The sequence below is a fragment of the Trachypithecus francoisi genome, unplaced genomic scaffold (assembly GCF_009764315.1).
Source record: "Trachypithecus francoisi isolate TF-2019V2 unplaced genomic scaffold, Tfra_2.0 Lachesis_group14, whole genome shotgun sequence".
NCBI classification, from domain to species: domain Eukaryota; kingdom Metazoa; phylum Chordata; class Mammalia; order Primates; family Cercopithecidae; genus Trachypithecus; species Trachypithecus francoisi.
Window position 1 is genome coordinate 50,920,299 of NW_022681459.1, and position 22,903 is coordinate 50,943,201.

General features: G+C 45.8%; 1 protein-coding gene across 17 annotated transcripts in view; it reads left to right on the plus strand.

The window, feature by feature from the left end:
• The window catches only part of DEPDC5 (DEP domain containing 5, GATOR1 subcomplex subunit), a 155,889-nt gene that overhangs the window by 53,406 nt on the left and 79,580 nt on the right, over positions 1–22,903 (plus strand). For 12 of the 17 annotated variants that reach the window (XR_004442409.1, XR_004442410.1, XR_004442408.1 and 9 more), the window contains exons 19-24: positions 3,277–3,313; positions 4,192–4,312; positions 9,600–9,820; positions 14,252–14,455; positions 17,050–17,185; positions 18,213–18,310. Coding sequence is in view for 14 of the 17 variants with exons in the window: in XM_033233340.1 (XP_033089231.1) it covers positions 3,277–3,313; positions 4,192–4,312; positions 9,600–9,820; positions 14,252–14,455; positions 17,050–17,185; positions 18,213–18,310 (817 nt within the window). In the remaining 3 variants the exon portion in view is untranslated. The remainder of the gene's footprint in view (positions 1–3,276; positions 3,314–4,191; positions 4,313–9,599; positions 9,821–14,251; positions 14,456–17,049; positions 17,186–18,212; positions 18,311–22,903) is intronic. The other 5 variants (XM_033233352.1, XM_033233350.1, XM_033233345.1 and 2 more) reach the window with 1 other exon arrangement.

Here is a 22,903-nt window from a genome sequence, read left to right on the forward strand (position 1 = left end):
GTCAGATCTTAGTATAAAGAAATGAAAATTCTGGCTGAGTACAGAGACTCTTGCCTGTAACCCCAGTGCTTTGTGTGGCTGAGGAAGGAGGATTGTTTGAAGCCAGGAGTTTGAGACCAATGTGGGCAACAAATATAGTGAGACCCCATTTCTACAAAAACTAAAGAAGAATTAGCCAGGTAGGGTGGCACATACCTGTAAGTCCCAGCTACTTGGGAGGCTAAAATGGGAAGATTGCCCGAGCCCAGGAATCCAGTGCTGTGGTGAGCTATAATTGTACCATCTCACACTAACCTGGGTGACTGAGATCTTGTCTCTAGAAACAAACAAACCAAGAAAATAAATGAAAATTGTAACAAGAATGGGAGTTCTTATTTTCTTCTTTCCAAAGAGGTTTAAAATATATTAATAATTATACCACATGCTACAAAAAGTGTGGTGAAATTGACACTGGAGTACCTGGTTGGTGTATGTTACTTTTGCAAAGCATTTCAGCCTTGTGTATTGAAAGCAAATGTTTATGCTATTTGACCAGGCACTTCCATTTTGGGGCATGTGGTGTCAGGAAATAATTGAAGTGATTATATGCAAATACATCTGGGTTTAGTTTTATTCATTATAGAAGTTGAAAACAGTAGAGCAATGGCTGAACTATGAAATATCCACTTGATGGAATATATTTGCAACTGATAGAAATGCAAGTTTAAAGAACTGGAGCAAGTGTTTTTTTTGTTGTTGTTTGTTTTTTTGAGATGGAATCTTGCTCTGTCTCCCAAGCTGGAGTGCAGTGGCGTGATCTTGGCTCACTGCAACCTCTGCCTCCCAGGTTCAAGCAATTCTCGTGCCCTAGCCTCCCGAGTAGCTGGGATTACAGGTACCTGCCACCACACCCGGCCTAATTTTTGTATTTTTAGTGGAGACAGGGTTTCACATGTTGGCCAAGTTTGTCTGAAACTGTTAATTTCAAGTGACCTGCCCGCCTCAGCCTCCCAAAGTGCTGGGATTATAGGTGTGAGCCACTGCACCCAGCCAGAACTCGAACAAGTGGTTTTGATGTACTGTGAGAAGAAAAGCAGGCTGTTATGTTTGCAGTCCCCACACCCGAGTGCTCTCACCGCTCTGCCCTTTCCAGTGGAGCTGAATTCACTGAGGGTTGCTCCATTTGTGGCTCTGTGTCAGGGCCACTTCTTCCCTTTTCTTTTTTTAGCGGGGAGGGCTGTTAATGTCAGTCTTCTAATAGGGGAAATACTAATTTGGAGCAAGCTGAGGACTCCTCGCATAAGCCATGTCAGATAGTGAAACGCTAGGAGATGGGATTCTGTCCAGAAAGGGCCTCTCTTACCTTCACCACAAGCATTCTCAGCCAAGTAGAACATGGAAAAACTTCTCTGCACCATGATTATTTTATTTTAATTTTTTGAGACAGAGTCTCGCTCTGTCATGCCCAGTGTAGTGGTGGGATCTCGGCTCACTGCAACCTCTGCCTCCTGGGTTCAATCATTTTTCATGCCCCAGCCTCCCCAGTATGTAGGACTACAGGTGCATGCCACCATGCCTGTCTAATTTTTTTTTTTTTTTTGAGATGGAGTCTCTCTCTCTCTGGCGCAGGCTGGAGTGCAATGGCGTGATCTTGGCTTACTGCAATCCCTGCCTCCAGAGTTCAAGTGATTCTCCTGTCTCAGCCTCCCAAGTAGCTGGGATTACAGGATTACAGGCGTGTACCACCATGTCCAGCTACTTTTTGTATTATTTTTTATTTTATTTTACTTTATCTTATTATTTTATTTTATTTTTGAGATAGAGTTTCACTCTGTTACCCAGGCTGGAATGCAGTGGCACAATCTCGGCTCACTGCAACCTCTACCTCCTGGCTTCACGTGCTTCTCCTGCCTCAGCCTCCAGAGTAGCTGGGATTACAAGTGCCCACCACTGCGCCCAGCTAATTTTTTTGTGTTTTTAGTAGAGAAGAGGTTTCACCATGTTGACCAGGTTGGTCTTGAACTCCTGACCTCAGGTTATCCACCGATCTTGGCCTTCAAAAGTGCTGGGATTACAGGTGTGAGCCACCGCGCCCAGCTAATCTTTGTATTTTTAGTAGAAACGGGGTTTCACCATGTTGGCCAAGCTGGTACTCCTGACAACCTCAGGTATTCTGCCTGCCTCGGCTTCCCAAAGTGCTGGGATTACAGACATGAGCCATTGTACCTGGCTACCATGATTATTTTAAAGAAGCAAGAGTTAGTGTTGTTGTGAAAGGTTTCAGGGTCCTGAAAGATTACCAAAAAAAATTATATAGGCCGGGCGCGGTGGCTCAAGCCTGTAATCCCAGTACTTTGGGAGGCCGAGATGGGCGGATCACGGGGTCAGGAGATCGAGACCATCCTGGCTAACACGGTGAAACCCCGTCTCTACTAAAAATACAAAAACTAGCCGGGCGAGGTGGCGGGCGCCTGTAGTCCCAGCTCCTCGGGAGGCTGAGGCAGGAGAATGGCGTAAACCCGGGAGGCGGAGCTTGCAGTGAGCTGAGATCCGGCCACTGCACTCCAGTCCGGGCGACAGAGCGAGACTCCGCCTCAAAAAAAAAAAAAAAATTATATAAATAGAGATGGGGTCTCACTATGTTGCTCAGGCTAGTCTCAAACTCCTGGGCTCAAGCAGTCCTCCCGCCTTGGACTCACAAGGTGCTGGGATTATAGGCGTGAGCCACTGTGCCTGGCCTTTATTTATTTATTTCATCTGAAAAAGATTTTTAAGAAAATGTAAAAAGTGATAGCTCTATTAGTTTTTTTCCTCTACGCTTGTACTTGATTTCAGCAAATTGGGTGATCTACAGAGTGCTCAGCTCTGGTAGGTGCAGGCAGACAGGTGACAGCACCGTAGTGAAGGGGGAAGCATGCAGTGTTTGGGTCAGGTGGGACCTAGCTGTGGTGGCACAAACACAAGAGTGGATTGACCAAGAATCTAAAGATCTGGGCTTGAATTTTGGCTCTGCCACCTGCTGAATGTGTGGCTTTGGGTAAAGTCCCTGATTCTCTCTGCAATTGAATATCCCCACTTGTAAGGGGGAGTCCATTCCCCCACTGGACAGGGTTGTGAGAGTCAGTAAGATGTGATGTGGGAATAAAGGACCGTGGTAGGTAGGTGTCAGATGTTAGCTCCTGCCTTTCCATCAGTTACAGGCTCTCTACCCTGAGAGCAGCACATACACACTGTGCCTTGTGATAAGTTCTTTTCTAGCAAAGGAAGGAGTGATTAATTATCTATTTAATTTTTCAGCCTGCCTCTGAGAAAGCAAAAAATGGCCGTGATACATGTGAGTATTTTTTGAGATTTTTTTTCTTGCTTTTAAAAAGAGAGTCAGCTGGCCGGGTGCGGTGGCTCACACCTGTAATCCCAGCACTTTAGGGGGCCAAGGTGGGTGGATCACCTGAGGTCAGGAGTTCAAGACCAGCCTTGCCAACATGGTGAAACCCCGTCTCTACAAAAATACAAAAAAATTAGCCGGGCATGATGGCGGGTACCTGTAATCCCAGCTACTCAGGAGGCTGAGGCGGGAGAATTGCTTGAACCCAGGAGGCAGAGATTGCAGTGAGCCGAGATCACACCATTGCACTCCAGCCTGGGTGACAGAGCAAGACTCCGTTTCAAAAAAAACAAAAAAGAACATCAGCTAACCCATGACAACAAAACTATGTGAAGTCCCATAAAAAAATCTGTGGAAAAGTCAGGAGACCTGAGTTCCCTTTGTGTCATGTTTGTAGGATCCCTTAATGACCTTATATTTTTTCCTGTCATCTGCAAAATGAAAAAAACTTGTTTTTCTTTTCCATCGGCCATTTGTAGGGATCAGGTAGAAAGTTTTAAACTACTAAACATATTAAGATGATTTATTTTAAGAAGGGTCACAAAAGAATGAAATGCTAGCCACACCTTGCCTTTATTTAGTGCTATACAGTTATATATTGCTTTGACATACACGTGATTTAGTCTCAACTTGATGAATAGGTTGTTACCCCATTTTTTCATGGGGAGAGGGTGATCACCTGTACCTTGCAGATTTTGGTGAAGATTATCTGAAGGCATCTGTTTGAAATGTATTTGGATGACAATTTATATTATTTGTGTATTTCAGCTTTCAGGCATCTGTTTGAAATGTATTTGATAACAATTTATGTTATTTGTGTATTTCAGCTCTCGGAAGTCCAAAAGAATCTGAGAACGCCCTTCCCATCCAAGTAGATTATGACGCCTATGACGCTCAAGTGTTCAGGCTGCCCGGCCCATCCCGGGCCCAGTGCCTCGCCACCTGCAGGTTTTCTGCCAGATTCACTTGGGGGTGCATATAAAAATTGTGTAGGAAAACCTGAAGTTCAGTAGTGGCCTCTAAGAGAGCAACCTTGAAAATCTTTTCTTGTTTTGTTTTGTTTCGTTTTGGGTTTTTTGTTTGTTTTGTTTTGTTTTTTTGAGATGGAGTTTCGCTCTTGTTGCCCAGACTTGAGTGTAATGGTGCGATGTCGGCTCACCGCAACCTCCACCTCCCGGGTTCAAGCGATTCTCCTGCCTCAGCCTCCCAAGTTGCTGGAATAACAGGCGTGCGCCATCACGTCTGGCTAATTTTGTATTTTTAGTAGAGATGGAGTTTTTCCATGTTGGTCAGGCTGGTCTCGAACTCTCGACCTCAGGTGATCTGCCCGCCTCGACTTCCCAGAGTGCTAGGATTGCAGGCGTGAGCCACTGTGCCCATCTTGTTTTGTTTTTTGAGATGGAGTCTCACTGTGTCGCCCAGGCTGGAGTGCAATGACACAATCTCGGCTCACTGCAACTTCCACCTCCTGGGTTCAAGCAATTTTCCTGCCTCAGCTTCCTGAGTAGGTGGGATTAAAGGCACACGCCACCACGCCCGGCTAATAATTGTAGTTTTTGTAGAGATGGGGTTTCGCCATGTTGGCTAGAATGGTCTTGAACTTCTGGCCCCAAGTAATCCTCCTGCCTCGGCCTCCCAAAGTGTTGGGATTACAGGTGTGAGCCACCGTGCCTGGCCGGTTCTTATGGTCTTCTGAGCCAAGGGAAACAATTCACAAATTACAGTATCTTCCTCTCATCGGACTGGCACGATGCTTGGACACAGCGTTTCTTTTAAGTTTATTATTCTGAGTGGGCAAGAACTTTTCTTTCTTTAAGTCCTGCTTTTAAAAATTTGCTGCATGGGCCGGGCGCGGTGGCTCAAGCCTGTAATCCCAGCACTTTGGGAGGCCGAGATGGGCGGATCACGAGGTCAGGAGATCGAGACCATCCTGGCTAATACGGTGAAACCCCGTCTCTACTAAAAAATACAAAAACTAGCCGGGCGACGAGGCAGGCGCCTGTAGTCCCAGCTACTCGGGAGGCTGAGACAGGAGAATGGCGTGAACCCGGGAGGCGGAGCTTGCAGTGAGCTGAGAGCCGGCCACTGCACTCCAGCCTGGGTGGCAGAGCAAGACTCCGTCTCAAAAAAAAAAAAAAAAAAAAATTTGCTGCATGAGGCTGAGGTGGGCAGATCACGAGATCAGGAGATCAAGACCATCCTGGCTAACATGGTGAAAGCCTGTCTCTACTAAAAATACAAAAAAATTAGCCGGGCATGGTGGCAGGCACCTGTAGTCCCAGCTACTCGGGAGGCTGAGGCAGGAGAATGGCGTGAACCCCGAAGGCGGAGCTTACAGTAAGCCAAGATCACACCATTGCACTCCAGCCTGGGTCACAGAGTGAGACTCTGTCTCAAAAAAAAAAAAAAGTGCTCTGTGGTGTTTTGGTCATATGGTAGTTGTTTTTTTTTTGAGACAGGATCTCGTTCTGTCACCCAGGCTGTAGTGCAGTGTCACGATCATGGCTCACTGTAACCTGCCTCCTGGGCTGAAGTGATCCTCTTGCCTCTGGCCTCCCAAGTAGCTGAGACTACAGGCATGCACCATCATGTCCAGCTAGTTTTTTAATTTTTTGTGGAGATGAGGTCTCACATATTGCCAGGCTGGTCTCAAACTCCTGGTTGAAGCCATCCTCCTGCCTTAGTCTCCGAAAGTACTGAGATTATAGGCATGAGCCACTGCACTCAGCCATGTAATAATTGTGATGTAGTTAGATTTACTAATCTATTCATTTCTGGGTCTTGTGTAAGAAAACACTCTCTACCCCCGAGTTACAGATGTATATTTCGTATTTTCTTCTAATACTTTATAGTCTTGGGGGAATTTTGTTGTTGTTGTTGTTGTTGTTGTTGTTTTGAGATGGCATTTTGCTCTGTCTCCTAGGCTGGAGGGCAGTGGTGCAATCTCTGCTTCCTGCAGCCTCTGCCTCCTGGGTTCAAGCGATTCTTATGCCTCAGCCTCCCAAGTAACTGGGAATATAGGCATGCACCACCACACTTGGCTAATTTTTATATTTTTTAGTAGAGACAGGGTTTCAATATGTTGGCCAGGCTGGTCTCAAACTCCTGACTTCAATTGGTCCACCCACTTTGGCCTCCCAAAGCGCTGGGATTACAGAGCTGAGCCAGCGCACTCAGCCTCATCTTGGATTTTATGCTTATGTTTATATTATTTATGTCAACTTTCTTTTTTCATGAATGTGTGAAACAGCTCTAGGTTATATTTCTTTCCCTGTGTACCAAATACTGTGAATCAATTTTCCAGATTTCTTTTTTCTTTTTTTTTTTTGAGACAGAGTCTCGCTCTGTCACCCAGACTGGAGTGCAGTGGTGCGATCTTGGCTCACTGCAAGCTCCACCTCCCGGGTTCATGCTATTCTCCTGCCTCAGCCTGCTGAGTAGCTGGAACTACAGGCACCCACCACACCCGGCTAATTTTTTGTATTTTTAGTAGAGACCGGATTTCACCGTATTAGCTAGGATGGTCTCAATCTCCTGACCTTGTGATATGCCCGCCTTTGCTTCCCAAAGTGCTGGGATTACAGGCGTGACCCACTGCGCCCAACCAATTTTCCAAATTTCTTTCTTCCTTTTTTTTTTTTTTTTTTTTGAGATGGGAGTTTTGCTCTTGTTGCGCAGGCTGGAGTGCAATGGCGTGATCTTGGCTCACCACAACCTCTGCCTCCCAGATTCAAGCGATTCTCATGCCTCAGCCTCTTGAGTAGCTGGGATTACAGGCATGCCCCATCACGCCTGACTAATTTTGTATCTTTAGTAGAGACGGGGTTTCTCCATGGTCAGGCTGGTCTCAAGCTCCCGACCCCAGGTGATCCACCCACCTTGGCCTCCAAAAGTGCTGGGATTACAGGCATGAATGACTGCGCCTGGCCAGATTTCTTAATTCTGTAGCTTTAAGCACAACTGAGTGGAATAATATTATGTCTCTTAATTTTGTGGCAAATGAACTTAGAGTGACCACATGATTGTTTTCTGTCCTCTTCCCTCATTCAGTCCTACCCGAGAATGCTTAGAGCTCAGAATTAAGTGCTGTCAGCAGCCTCTCTCCTGTGTGTGGATGCTGCTTAGGGGCTCAGTAAGCTACTGAGGGGCTTTTCTTTGTAGGCTTTAAAAATGCTCTCATAGTTCAAGATTAGTTTTCTTTTGTCTAATCAAAGATGACAAGACCTTGTGGTACCCAGGTTGTGTGGTCTCTGAAGGCACAAATTGTGTCTTAATTGGTGCTCTACCTTCACACGTGGCTAAGCATATACTGGTGTTTAAATATTTACTGTGGAAAGAACAAACATGTAGTCAGCACTTTGAATCTGTTTCAGGCTCTTACTCTGTTTAAGCTCTTACTAAAAAAATCCTTGCAGGAGGAAAGGGAGTAGCTCTGATGCCAGAAGGGCAGCCCTGTTGGTGGGCTTACTCTTTCGTTCTGAGCTTTTGCATCTCTATAGGGCTTTTCTCCTTTTGATCTTTCTTCCTGTTGCTTTTAGAGGTTTTCCCCTTAGGGAATTTTATGTTTTAATAAGGATATATATATATATTGTGTATATATATAAAATATGTAAATATAATGAATGATATATATAAACTCTTATTAGGAAATGTTCAGACATGCTCAAATAGAGACTAGTATTATGAACAGTTATCACCATGTTGTCAGCCTTGTTTCATCACCTCTCCCACATTTAAATTTTGGATGGAATATTTTATTTTATTTTATTTATTTATTTTTGAGACGGAGTCTCGCTCTGTAGCCCGGGCTGGAGTGCAGTGGCCGGATCTCAGCTCACTACAAGCTCCGCCTCCTGGGTTTACGCCATTCTCCTGCCTCAGCCTCCCAAGTAGCTGGGACTACAGGCGCCCGCCACCTCGCCCGGCTAGTTTTTTGTATTTTTAGTAGAGACGGGGTTTCACCGTGTTAGCCAGGATGGTCTCGATCTCCTGACCTCGTGATCCACCTGTCTCGGCCTCCCAAAGTGCTGGGATTACAGGCTTGAGCCACCGCGCCCGGCCGGATGGAATATTTTAATAACAAATCCCAGGATTGGCAGGGCACAGTGGCTCACGCCTGTAATCCCAGCATTTTGGGAGGCCAAGGCAGGTGGATCACTTGAGGTCAGGAGTTTGAGACCAGCCTGGCCAACATGATGAAACCCAGTCTCTACTAAATATACAAAAAAATTACCCAGGTGTGGTGGCGGGCGCCTGTAATGCCAGCTGCTTGGGAGGCTGAGGCAGGAATATTGCTTGAACCCAGGAGGTGGAGGCTGCAGTGAGCTGACATCGTGCCACTGCACTCCAATCTGGGTGACAGAGTGAGACTCTATCTCACAAAGACAAACAAACAAATCCCAGGCAGCCTATATTTTTTTTCAATAGTGCGTACTTCAGCATAAGTTTCTTTCTTTTTTTACATGTTATTTATTTATTTAGTGTCACCCAGCCTGGCACAAAGCTGATTAGTATACATTTCAACAAATAAGAATTAAAAAAAAAAAATTATCACAGTACCATTATCATTGGTAACAAAATTAACACTAATCCCTAAATGCTCTCTAATAGCCAGTGCATGCTCAGTTTTCTGAATTGCCTCAAAAATGTGCTTTTGCAGTTAGTTTGAAATGGGACCTAAACAAGATCCACTTTTTGCACTTGGTTATAATGTCTTTTTTGGGTGTGTGTGACAGTAGAATGTCTTGCTTTCTACATTTGGCTGATTGTTGCCTTGTAATGTTTAAGTTTTCCTCTATTCTGCAGATTCCCTGTAAACTGGCAATTATCTCTGGAAGCTTGATTAGATTTAGATTCAAATTTGAGGGTGAGAAGACTTCTCGGGCACTGTGTACTTTCTCCCACATCACATTGTATTTCTCTTCTCATTCTGTTTTTAGTGATGTGAGATTAATCAGTGGGATCAGGTGGGGTTGGCCTGGAGCAGTCCTTTCTTTACAACTATGATCCTAGGACTTTGGCTGCGTAATGTCTGTCTTTTCTCCCCTCTCTTATATAACATCTCAAGCTGTTAAGGGTGAAGTACCACATACAGGTTTCCTGCTTGTAAATCACACTGGGGATTTTTGTTGTTGGGTTCCCATGTGGCTTGGGCTGGTGATGGGTTTTAGAGTTTTAACTCAAGGTAGGACAGCATCCCTCGCTTGATGGTAACTTTTTGTCTCTTGCCTGGCAGGTCTGTGCGAGAGCGAGAGAGTCACAGTCGAAAGAGTGCCAGCTCCTGTGATGTTTCATCCAGTCCTTCACTACCAAGCCGCACACTACCCACTGAGGAAGTGAGGAGCCAGGCTTCTGATGACAGCTCCCTGGGCAAGAGCGCCAACATCCTGTTGATCCCACACCCCCACCTGCACCAGTATGAAGTCAGCAGCTCCTTGGGATACACCAGCACTCGAGGTAAGAGTGCTGAAGCACAGACCGAGCCAGGGACATCTTTCTTAATATAGTGGGTGACTGGAGTTGGGAGGATTGGTCAGAGGTGGGGTGTAAATCCCACATCTTAATTATTTCTTTGCCAGTGCGGTAGGTACAAATCACTTTAGCTGTTAGCTATGTATATATTATACTTTTTTTTTTTTGGTGACAGAACACCCAGGCTAAAGTGCAGTGGTGCAATCACAGCTCACCTCAGTGTGGCCTTGAACTCCAGGACTTAATCGATCCTCCCACCTCAGCCTCCCAAGTAACTGGGACTATAGGCATGCCACCACACCTAGCTGATTATTATTTTTTTTTTGTAGAGATGGGGTTTCACCATTCCCAGGCTGGTCTTGAACTCCTGGGCTCAAGGGATCCACCCATCGGCCTCCTAAAGTGCTGAGATTACAGGCATGAACCAATGTTACTGCACCCTGCCTCTATTATACTATTTTTCGTTTAGCCTTTCTTCATCCATCATTTAACTATATACCTTTCCATATGTTAATAGAAAGGTTTTCTTAGGCCTAGAGTCAAAAGGGTTTATTTCCTTATCATTTCCATTTATGCCATACATAAAACAACCTCTGTCATATGTTGCATTTTAGTTTCTCACTTACCGGTCCAGCGCAGTGACTCACACCTGTAATTCCAGCACTTTGGGAGGCCAGGGCGGGTGAATCACTTGAGGTCAGAAGTTTGAGACCAGCCTGGTCAACATGGTGAAACACTGTCTCTACTCAAAATACAGAAATTAGCTAGCCGTGGTGGCAGGTGCCTGTAATCCCAGGTACTCAGGAGGCTGAGGCAGGAGAATCACTTGAACTTGGGAGGTGTAGGTTGCAGTGAGCCGAGATTGCACCACTACACTCCAGCCTGGGTGACAGAGGGAGACTCCATCTCAAAAAAAAAAAAAAGTTTTTCACTTACTGGTTTTGTTTTTTTTTTTTTCTTTTTTAACTTTTATTTGCATTTGTTTTGTGCTGAATTTATTCCCATACTATCAGTTTTTGTTTCTTCAATTTTTTTCTTTTCTTTTTTTCTTAGACAGAGTCTCACTCTGTTGCCCAGGCTAGGTTGCAGTGGCATGATCTCGGCTCACTGCAACCTCTGCCTCCTGGGTTCAAGTGATTGTTCTGCCTTAGCCTCCTGAGTAGCTGGGATTACAGGCACATGCTACCACACCAGCTAATTTTTGATTTTCTTTAGTAGAGATGGGGTTTTGCCATGTTGGCCAGGCTGGTCTTGAACTCCTGGCCTCCAGTGATCCACCCACCTCGGCCTCCCAAAGTGCTGGAATTACAGGCGTGGGCCACCATGCCTGGCCTTGGGATATCTTTTTCTTCTGTGCAATGTCCTCTTCTGGTTTAGAAGTAATGTGTTCCTTTTCCATGAGGATCATCTTGGTGTGGCAGGGGGAGCTCATGTATGGGTTAATCTGACCATGAACTCTTTGCATCAGGCAGCACATCTTGGGTGCCTTGTTCACCTGGACATGCTCAATGACCAGAGAATCTGCACCTAAACCCTTCAGTTCGGCATGACTGTGCATTTTTAAGCATAGTCTGTGCTTAATTCAGTACTGTTTTTTGGCCACTGACCCCGTGTGCAACCATGCTGTTTGGCCTGGGACCACCTACTATCTCCATCATTGTAATGTGGAAATGGTACACATTGTTTCTGTAAAGCGACGTTTCCTTTTTTTTTTGAGATGGAGTTTCACTCTTGTTGCCCAGGCTGGAGTGCAGTGACACAATCTTGGCTCACTGCACCCTCCACCTCCCGGGTTCGAGCACTTCTCCTGCCTCAGCCTCCCGGTAGCTGGGATTATAGACTTGTGCCACCATACCCAGCTAATTTTGTATTTTTTTTTTTTTTTTTTTTTGAGACGGAGTCTCGCTGTGTCGCCCGGGCTGGAGTGTAGTGACCGGATCTCAGCTCACTGCAAGCTCCGCCTCCCGGGTTTACGCTATTCTCCTGCCTCAGCCTCCCCAGTAGCTGGGACTACAGGCGCCCGCCACTTCGCCTGGCTAGTTTTTTGTATTTTTTAGTAGAGATGGGGTTTCACCATGTTAGCCAGGATGGTCTCGATCTCCTGACCTCGTGATCCGCCCGTCTCGGCCTCCCAAAGTGCTGGGATTACAGGCTTGAGCCACCGTGCCCGGCCTAATTTTGTATTTTTAGTAGAGATGGGGTTTCACCATGTTAGTCAGGCTGGTCTCAAACTCCTGACCTCAGATAATCTGCCCACCTCAGCCTCCCAAAGTGCTGGGATTACAGGTGTGAGCCACCGCACCTGGCCAAAGTGACATCTTTCATATACTTGGTGGCTTTTTGTATATGCATACCCTTGATGGCCTGAGCAGTTTCATGGGTCGTTTCTTTTTTTTGTTTGTTTGTTTTGAGACAGGTTCTCACTCTGTGGCCCAGGCTGGGGTGCAGTGGTACAGTCTTGGCTCACTACAGCCTCAACCTCCTGGGCTCACGTGATCTTCTCACTTCAGTCTCCCAAATAGCTGGAACTACAGGTGTGCACCACCACACCCGGCTAGTTTTTAAAGTTTTTGTAGGAACAGTCTAAGTCTGTTTGCCAGGCTGGTCTTGAACTCCTGGGCTCCAGTGTTCTGTCCACCTTGGTCTCCCAAAATGCTGGGATTACAGAAATGAGCTACTGTACCTGGCCTGTACTCATCTTTTTTTTTTTTTTTTTTTTTGGGGGGGGGTTTCTCTTTTATTTCCTTAATAACTAACTAGACTATGTTCTTTTTTATTTTGTAAGTTAGAGCATCAATTCATTAATTTACAATGAACAGTAAAACTTTTATGGGAATCTGAACATTCTCTTCTTTCCTGCAAAGCAACTTGAGGAATGAAATATAGTATTACAATGTATGAGGTTCTGTGCTAGGCACTGGGTAGATAATGATGGCCAAGACAAATTCCTTGGAGTTTGCATCTGCTGGACCCACTTTTTCATCTAGGTGGTTGCTTGATGAATGTGGGATACACACAAGAAGAGCTGGTTGTGGATTTCAGTTCTTTGATCCACTCAGGCATGCTGTCTCTGTCTCCATAATGGGACCTGTCTGCCATTGCGCCAGACGGGTGGAGTCTAAATATCATACCATCTCCTTGCCTGGTCAAGGCTGGAGGCGTCCATTTCTTCATTCTTTTTTTCTCAGTAATTTTTTTTTAGCATAATACCATTTGATTGCTTGCTCATGTCCCAGCCCACTAAGTCAGTGGAGGGTCTACTGATCCACTCAGTCATTCAGGAACTCAGGTTCCTTCCATCCTGGGATGCCATGATTATGAACCTAGGTTTCCACAAAGGGAAAAAGAATGCACGTCATTCGTGGAGATAATTGTGGCCCAGGCCTGGATTTGAAGCATATCATTTCTACCTGTGCTCTGCTGGCCGGAACTGTTATTTGGCTTTATTGCAAAGAGGCTGGGAACTATAGTCTTGTGTCCAATAGGAAAATCAAATGGGTTTATTTTTTTGTCTTTTTTTTTTTTCCTTTTTGTGGAGAACGGGGTCTCGCTGTATTACCCAGGCAGGTCTCGAACTCCTGGGCTCAAGCTATCCTCCCGCCTCTGCCTCCCTGAGAGCTGGAATTACAGGTGTGAGCCACCGCGCCCGGCTTAAATGGGTTTATAGTAAAGATATTGACTAGCTCTGCCAAGATCTGCCCTTCTGGTCACCACATAGCTGTTTTTACTGTTCCTCCCTCTTAGAGAATGTACTCGTTCCTTTCCCAAGGGAGACAACTCAAGTCCCATCATTCAGTCATTGCTTCCAGCTCAAAGTTCAGGATCTTTAGGCAGTGTCCTTCCCATCAGATTTGGTTGTGACTTCATTGTCCCAGTAATTTAGAACCAAAACTCCCTTCTCCCAAGTATTTAAAAGCAAATAAATGGAAACATACTTCATTTCTTTTTTTTTTTTTTTTTTTTTTTTTTTGAGACGGAGTCTCGCTCTGTCACCCAAGCTGGAGTGCAGTGGCCGGATCTCAGCTCACTGCAATCTCCGCCTCCCGGGTTCACGCCATTCTCCTGCCTCAGCCTCCCGAGTAGCTGGGACTACAGGCGCCCGCCACCTCGCCCAGCTAGTTTTTTGTACTTTTTAGTAGAGACGGGGTTTCACAGTGTTAGCCAGGATGGTCTCGATCTCCTGACCTCGTGATCCGCCCGTCTCGGCCTCCCAAAGTGCTGGGATTACAGGCTTGAGCCACTGCGCCCGGCCGACTTCATTTCTTTATAGTTTGACAATTTTACTCATTTCTGTCACTCCCTGACATTTACGATGCCCAAGATTCTTGTCAGCCTTGGCTTATCAGTCTACCTAGTTCTGGTTTCACTGTGGTTCTGTGGTTTTTCTTTGTGACTCAACTCCATGATAACTGGCAGATGTCCTGGAGAACATGATGGAGCCACCACAGCGAGACTCCAGTGCACCAGGGAGGTTCCACGTTGGCAGTGCAGAATCCATGCTGCATGTTCGACCTGGTGGATACACGCCCCAGAGAGCACTGATTAACCCCTTTGCTCCCTCTCGAATGCCCATGAAGCTTACGTCCAACAGAAGGCGCTGGATGCACACTTTTCCTGTGGGTAAGTTTGTTGCTTAAGAGAGAGCCTTGGACTAGGAGCTCCTAGCCCTGGTCCTCAGTGTCAGTCACCCATGTGTCCTTGGTCAGGTGCCTGTGTTACTCCACCAGTAAGATGGGATAACCATGCTCACTTTGGCCATTCCAGGGGTTCTTGTAAAGATCCTTGAAGATGCACTTGGGAATAGGCTTTGTAACTAATTAGCTTTATAAACCTGAGGGCTCTTTTGTTTGTTTGTTTCAGCTTTTTTTTCGAGACAGGGTCACTCTCCAGTTGCCCAGGTTGGAGTGCAGTGGTGCGATCTTAGCTCACTGCAGCCTCAACCTTCGGGGCTCAGGTGATGCTCCCACTTCAGCCTCCCAAGTAGCTGGGACTACAGGCATGTGCCAACATGCCTGGCTAGTTTTTTGTATTTTTAGTAGAGACAGGGTTTCACCATGTTGCCTAGGCTGGTCTTGAACTCCTGGACACAAGCAATCTGCCCAACTTAACCTCCCAAAGGGCTGGGATTATAGGTGTGAGCCGCCGCATCCGGCCTTTTGTTTCTATTTGAGAGGAACTATGCATTGCCACCTGCTTTCTTTCCTAAGTTGGATGTCCCTCGTTCTTGTTCATTCTTTATTCTCTTAGCTCTCTTGGATACTGATATGCTATCTTGGTTACAAGGAGTTATGTTATTTTGTTTTCTCATAGGTGTCTCTGACAACTGAAAAACAAAATTTCCCCCAAACTCACTTTTTTCTAGTCTGTTCTTTTTTATCTATATTCCGTTCTCAAGAAGACAATAGGGTTTTCTCAAGCTGTGGCTAAAATTAAACTTTAGCTTAATGGGCTCTTATTGAGCTGGAAAGGAACAAATGCAGTAAACTCCAGGATTTTGTGTGTGTGTGTGTGAGACAATGTCTTACTCTGTTACCCAGGCTGGAGTACAGTGGCGTAATCTTGGATACCTGCAATCTCTGCCTTTCGGGTTCAAGTGATTCTCCTGCCTCAGCCTTCCAAGTAGTTGGGATTACAGGAATGCACCACCACGCCTGGCTAATTTTTGTGTTTTTAGTAGAAACGGGGTTTCACCATGTTGGTCAGGCTGGTCTCGAACTCCTGGTCTCAAGCAATCCACCCGCCTCCGGCTTCCCAATGTGCTGGCATTACAGGTGTGAGTCACCGTGCCTAGCCAAATTTTAATTTTTTTTTTTCGTGGAAATCATCCTGCTGAATACCTGGAAATGCCTATTTTCTTTTGTACTTGCCTTTAATATTTGAAAGTTAAATCAGTGAGAAATAGATCTGAATAATTTGACTGTAACTGGGGGTCATGCCTAAACCCCGTTCTGCCCCCTTATCTCTGCTATAATCAGTCACACTCCTTGTTTCTTTCTGTGTCCTTTCCCCTCCATTATTATCTCCACTGGTTCCCTTCTAGGTCACTTAGAACTCTTGGTGTTTCTTCAGTGACCTTCAGCTTTTCATGCCTCTGTGCTTCTCCTCCTCCCACTCTTCATGTACACTTATTGGAACCATGTTAAGCAAACAGTTTGCTTTGCTTCTTCCTCCTCTTTAGCTGGCCTTTCAGTAGCCAACGCCCTCCTTCATCAGGCTCCCCTATCTTCTTCATTCCTATCCTCAGAGGCTCTCTTCCTTCTTGGCTAATCTTGTGGTCTCCTGCACGTTTTGCCTTTTTCAGGTTTGGAGTTTCACAGGTGTCGTTTCATCTACCCAGGTGCCCTCTTCCTTCAACCGCTGTTAGCTTTGTTGAACACTTAGCTCTTCAACTTCTCTTTCCCCAGGAAGCCTCATTTTGTAGACTTGACTAATTCTAATTTATCTCCTACTCTGCCTTTTTTGCACTTAAACATCTTCTGCTTCTTAGAGTCACAGTTGTTACTCGCCTAGGTGTTAACAGAGTCATTTGGTGTTTCACTTGTATTTCCCTCTTCTTTTTTTTTTTTTTTTTTTTTTGAGGCGGAGTCTCGCTCTGTCGCCCAGACTGGAGTGCAGTGGCCGGATCTCAGCTCACTGCAAGCTCCGCCTCCGGGTTTACGCCATTCTCCTGCCTCAGCCTCCCGAGTAGCTGGGACTACAGGCGCCCGCCACCTCGCCCGGCTAGTTTTTGTATTTTTAGTAGAGACGGGGTTTCACCGTGTTAGCCAGGATGGTCTCGATCTCCTGACCTCGTGATCCGCCCGTCTCGGCCTCCCAAAGTGCTGGGATTACAGGCTTGAGCCACCGCGCCCGGCCTATTTCCCTCTTCTTGAGTTTGTGTTAGCCCTCCTGGCAAGGGTCCGTGCCTCCTGTACTTGTATATTTCACTGTGGTGACTCAGTTGACACACATGAGACACAATATCCTAAAATTTTCTTAACAGATTAGGCAGGATGATAAAGGCCCGGCCCCTTAGTAGGATGGGTCCCACTCAGAAGAGCAGGTGTCCTCTGGGAGCCAGAGGGTCCCTTGTATAACATTCTTCTGTGGTGTGTTCTTATTTCAATCTCACCAACATCTGTATTCCAGTAGGTGGAAAGAAGGGAGAGTATAGTTAAGTGCACAGCACTAGCTATCAGGTGGGAATGATGCTCAGTGGTTCTTTATCTGGGTAGGACCATCCGGAGAAGCCATCCAGATCCACCACCAGACCCGACAGAATATGGCGGAGCTGCAAGGCAGTTGGCAGAGGGACCCAACTCATTCCTCTGCAGAGCTGCTGGAGTTAGCATATCATGAAGCTGCTGGAAGGTGAGGATGTGCACAGGGCTCTGGAAGGTAACCTGAGAACACTCTCCAGCATCCAGGACAATGTGCAGAACAGACTATTGACAAAATGTTTAGAAGACTTGAAAAGACAGTATGAGATCAGGGCCTTCCTTTGTTGGCCAGTGTCATTCCCTTCACTTGGTGAAGGGCAAAGCAAACAGCCTGACATTTTTGTCTGAGATGTTGCCTAGGCCCTGTTTTAGGTTTATCTTGAATCCAAAACACACTTTGTAAACCTCAAACGTGGGTTTTTCTAAACCTCAGTCAAAGATGAATCCGAGAGAGGAAATTCTTTGGATTTGGAGTGCTGGGACAGGAGATTCATGCTGTGTGTTTTGGGCAACCTCTCTATGACTTTTGTCATTTTGGTTATTCAGAAATAAATCCCACTGTTGAGTTTAGAAGAAGTTAATGCTAAGAGCAATGGAAATGAAGGCTTATGTTTATAGAAAAACTCTTTTTGAACCAAAGCTCTGAATGTGTTTCGAGCATCTAATTGAGAGTCAGTGTAGGAGGAAAGTCATTTAAGCCTTGACAGGCATGAGCCTGGGTTACACCTGGACTCACTATTCCTCTTGCTTTAGAAAACACTTTGCAAAGTGCAGTCTTTGGCCCCTCTTTCAGTCACCTTGACACTCTAGGGGATAGATAAGGGATGTGGGGAGGGCGTGACCTTCTTAACCAGATGAACTCAGGTCCATATATTCAAGCACCTCACACCCATCCTTGTTTGTAAGAGGGAGGCATAGGGCAGACAGGGTGGGTGGTCTAGTTTGGTAGTGGGAAAACAGCCGGGGTGCCAGGGTCACAAGAAACCGGCACTGACACACAAACCAAACACTGTGACCTGGTGGCTTAAGATAAGGATTCCAGTGGCTGCCAGCTTGAGTGGCTGAATATTCAGGCTTGATTTTTATGAACCTACCCCCCACCCCCGGGATATAGGGTGAGCAGAAAAAAGAGGTGATGATCTACATTAAGCCAGGTGGCTGGGCTCTGTTCTCTGCAGGCACAGCAATTCCTGCCAGCCTGGTGACGGCATGTCCTTCTTGAACTTCAGTGGAACAGAAGAACTTTCTGTCGGTCTGCTTAGCAACAGTGGTGCAGGTAACCAATCCAAGAGGTAATAGAGTTGGGAGGTTTAGATCAGGCTCACATCTAGAAATGACACAGGGCCAGAAAAGCCGGGCCATGTCTATTTTGAGATCATTTCAGCCACACTTTTGGGTGACCTATTTAGAAGCAGTGCTCTATAATGCATGGAATTATAAAATGGGCTGCACGTTACATTTTTAGCTCAGAACATGTTGGTCAAGCCACATTTATCATCATTCTGTCACGGAGTCGTGATTGAGGGCTGCTTAGGAGCATGTTGAGGGCAACACCATGGACAGAGCTGGAGTGGTCTGTGCTCTAGAGGGGCTTTTGGTTGTCAGGGGCAATGGGGGGTAAACTCACCTCCATGACTGGAGAGACCCAGAGGAGAACAATATGTGTCCAGTTTTAAGACCAGAAAAGAGAAGGGTTGCGTAGTTGCTTAGAGAAGTGAGCATGCACCAGGACTGGGTGCAGTGGCTCATGTCTGTAATCCTAACACTTTGGGAGCCTGAGGTGGGTGAATCACTTGAGGTCAGGAGTTCGAGACCAGCCTGGCCAACATGGTAAAACCCCATCTCTACCAAAAACACAAGAAAATTAGCCAGGCATGGTGGCGCACACCTGTAGTCCCAGCTTTTGGGAAGGCTGAAGCAGGAGAATCTATTGAACCTGGGAGGCAGAGGTTGTAGTGAGCCGAGACTGCGCTGTTGTACTCCAGCCTGGGGTACACAGCGAGACTCCATCTCAAAAAAAAAAGAGAAGTGAGCATGCACCAAAGACTTGAAGGGTAGAATTAGGTTAGGTAGATAGTTAGAAGGTGAAGTTTCAGGGTGGGTGGGGGAAGCAGTATGAAATTGGTTTGGTATGATACTTTGGTTTTATGCTTTTTGGAAATACTTTTATATCTGTTGTCTTATCTGATCACCCTAGTGGGTGAATATTTAAGTTATTAAATATATTTTGTACATGGGCATCTTAATGTCCAAAGAGGTAGAAATATTAAACTAACCTCTCAAACCAATAGCCAGGTATCCTGACTCAGGCTGCTGTCCTCTTTTCATGACATTGTTCAGAGTACCTTTAAGGGGTAGGGTAACATGAGCTTGAATCAGTATGGGCAGCATTTGTGGAGCCTCAGAGGACAGATATTGTACAAAATGAGTGTGAAAAACATTAAAACTTTTTAAAAATTGGGCTACTATGTTGTGCTTTAGTGTTCTGTAAGCTAACTTGAATTTCTAAAATGTAGCTTAAGAAATATGGCCGGGCGCGGTGGCTCAAGCCTGTAATCCCAGCACTTTGGGAGGCCGAGACGGGCGGATCACGAGGTCAGGAGATCGAGACCATCCTGGCTAACATGGTGAAACCCCGTCTCTACTAAAAATACAAAAAACTAGCCGGGCGAGGTGGCGGGCGCCTGTAGTCCCAGCTACTCGGGAGGCTGAGGCAGGAGAATGGCGTGAACCCGGGAGGCGGAGCTTGCAGTGAGCCGAGATTGCGCCACTGCACTCCAGTCTGGGCGACAGAGCGAGACTCTGCCTCAAAAAAAAAAAAAAAAAAAAAAAAAAAAGAAATATTTCATTACTGGGCACGGTGGCTCACATCTGTAATCCTAGCACTTTGGGAGGCCGAGGCGGGTGGATCACCTGAGGTCAGGAGTTCAAGACCAGCCTGGTCAACATGGTGAAACCCCGTCTCTACTAAAAATACAAAAATTGGCCGGGTGTGGTGGCATCCCAGCTGCTCGGGAGGTTGAGGCAGGAGAATTGCTTGAACCTGGGAGGCGGAGGTTGCAGTGAGCCGAGATTGCGCCACTGCATTCCAGCCTGGGCAACAGAGCGAGACTTCGTCTCAAAAAGAAAAAAAAAGAAAGGTGTCGTGAAAATGAAGTTATATCAAGTTGGTTGATGATATTTTCCTTTATTCATTGGTAGGTTCATCCAACAATACTCTAGAGGCCTATGTCTAAGGCTAGGAAACTGGGTTGGCAGTAAGAGAATCCCTAAATGATGATTATTTCATTTATTAATTCATTCACGTTTTTTTTTTTTGGTTAACCTATTCACCAGCAATCATTTATTTTAGATGAGAAAACACATTGAATAAAAATGTGGGGATAGGAAGACACTGTGTCCCTGTACTCAGAGGGCTGAAAATGTTACCTCTGGCTGCCAGATTATTTGAAAGTACCTTCAGGAGGTTAGAGAGGCAGTGTTTCTATTGCTTTGCTATGCCAAGGAGTCATTTTTAGGAACGCAGAGTTTGAGCCTCCCAGGCTGTTTGGGGTAGAGTTGCACCGAGGAGGGCTACTCTGGGACTCATTGGACTGTACTTGAACTAGTTTCACTGGTTAACTGAAGCAGGGGGAATTACAGGTTCTGATGGTAGCAGCACCAGAATGTACCCAGGTAGTCTTGGAAGTTATTTGGGGCCTGGGATAGCTCAGGTAGACCAGTTAATTCCCCAGAAAATTTGTTTTAGAATTTTAAAATCATTTTGGGGAAAAGAAGTTTCAAAGAATCTTTATTTGGGGACGGTTGTGGAAGATTTTAACATGACACCATTGTGTGAGCTAAGTGATCCCTGGCATACTCAAATTGGAAAAGCATTTGCTGCAACCTGAAGCTCTGGCTCAGCCTTCTCTTGGGCTTCTGAGCTGTAGGTGTGTCCACCTGATGGACCTCTCTGCTCAGATGGCCCCCAAGTACCTCATCCTTAATGCATTGACAGCCAAACTCGTATGTCCCTGTTCCCCAGCCCACACCTCCTCTTCTGCTCCTCCTTTCTTCTGACGGGCTCCTCACTTCCATTCTCACTGCATTGTTCACACTCCTGTCATTTGTGACCAGGATTATTGCAGTAGCCTTTAAAATGATCTTCCTGCTCTGTTCTCATCCCTTCTGATTCATAGTCCATACTCTCACCGATGTTTCCAGATGCAGATCTGATCAGCCACTCCTTCCCACATGTAAACCGTTCCATGGCTCTTCATAGCTATGGTGCTGATCATCACCTGGCTCCTGCCTGTGCTTGTATCTTCACCTGCCTCCTCTTCCACATGGTACTGCAGGTAGAAAGAGTGCAGGCTCCAGGATCTTAGGACATGAGGCCTGACTCCACCTCATGAGCACTGAAGCCCCCTCAGGCCAGTTACTACACTAATTTCTGGGTATCTCAGTGTCTTCATGAGGAAATTGACTTTTTTTTTTTTTTTTTTTTGAGAAGGAGACTCACTCTGTCACCCAGACTGGAGTGCAGTGGTGCGATCTCAGCTCTCTGCAACCTCTGCCTCCCGGGTTCAAGTGATTCCCCTGCCTCAGCCTCCCAAGTGGCTGGGAGTACAGATGTGCACTACCACCCCCAGCTAATTTTTGCATTTTTAGTAGAGATAGGGTCTTGCCATGTTGGCCAGGCTGGTCTCAAACTACTGGCCTCAAGTGATCTGCCCATCTCAGCCTCGCGAAGTGCTGGGATTACAGGCATGAGCCACCGCACCTGGCTGGAGATTGACTATTAAGTGTGGTAATCCACATACATTCTTAGGACAGTGCTGACATCCATGGTGAGCACTCAACAAGTAGGAGCCGTTGTTGTTGTCATTACAATAACATATTTTGTATTCCAGGCATTTCTTGTGGCTCCTGAAGAGAACTGTGTCCTCGTGTTCCTTTGCATAGATAAGTTCCTCTCTATAGAATATGCTTCTTCCCTGTCTTTGACCCCTGATTCTGACTGGCAGGCATCAACTCAGTCTTTATGATTCAGCTCCAACAATACCTCTTCCTTGAAGCCTACCCTTTCCTTCCCATGCCCTCCCGGAATGTGTTAGGCGTGTTTCCACACAGCTTCATATGCATAACCCAACTTGGCATGTCATGATTCCACTGCTTGTTTCCATGTCTGTCTCCTCAGTAGACTGAAAGTGCTTATCTTTATTCATTTTCTCCACTCAATGTTTAACATATTTATAGACAAATGGATTTATATTTCCAACACCAAGCTGCCATATGTGAGAAAAATTTGAATAACACACAAAATTATTGTTTAATTGGTATGCGAGTATTTAATTATACAGAGTCTTTTTTTTTTTTTTTTTTTTTTTAAGAGGCAAGGTCTTGCTCTGTTGTCCAGGCTAGAGTACAGTAGCATGATCTCACTGCAGCCTCACCTTTTGGGATCCTTTCACCTCAGCATCCCAAATAGTTGGGACTACAGGCACATACCACCACACCTGGCTTAATTATGTGTGTGTGTGTGTGTGTGTGTGTGTGTGTGTATGTGTGTGTGTATGCCCTGAATGTTTGGCTTCTCATAGATGGTGGGGGCTCCTGGGGTTGTTTTTTAGTCAGGGTGATATTGTGAAGTGGGGTCATCTTTTCCCTTTCCCAGTCCTCTTATATAACCAATAGCATGTGTTTTCAAAGGGGTTAGTGGTCATCAAGAGGTGATCTATAGCCACATGGGAACTGAACTCCCATCTTTGACCTTATGCTACCTGATCAATTATGTTAATGAGCCACTGAAAGAAATTAGATAAAATTATTCAAATTTTTATAACCATATATCGGACATTAATTGGTTATAACCATATGCAAAACCAAC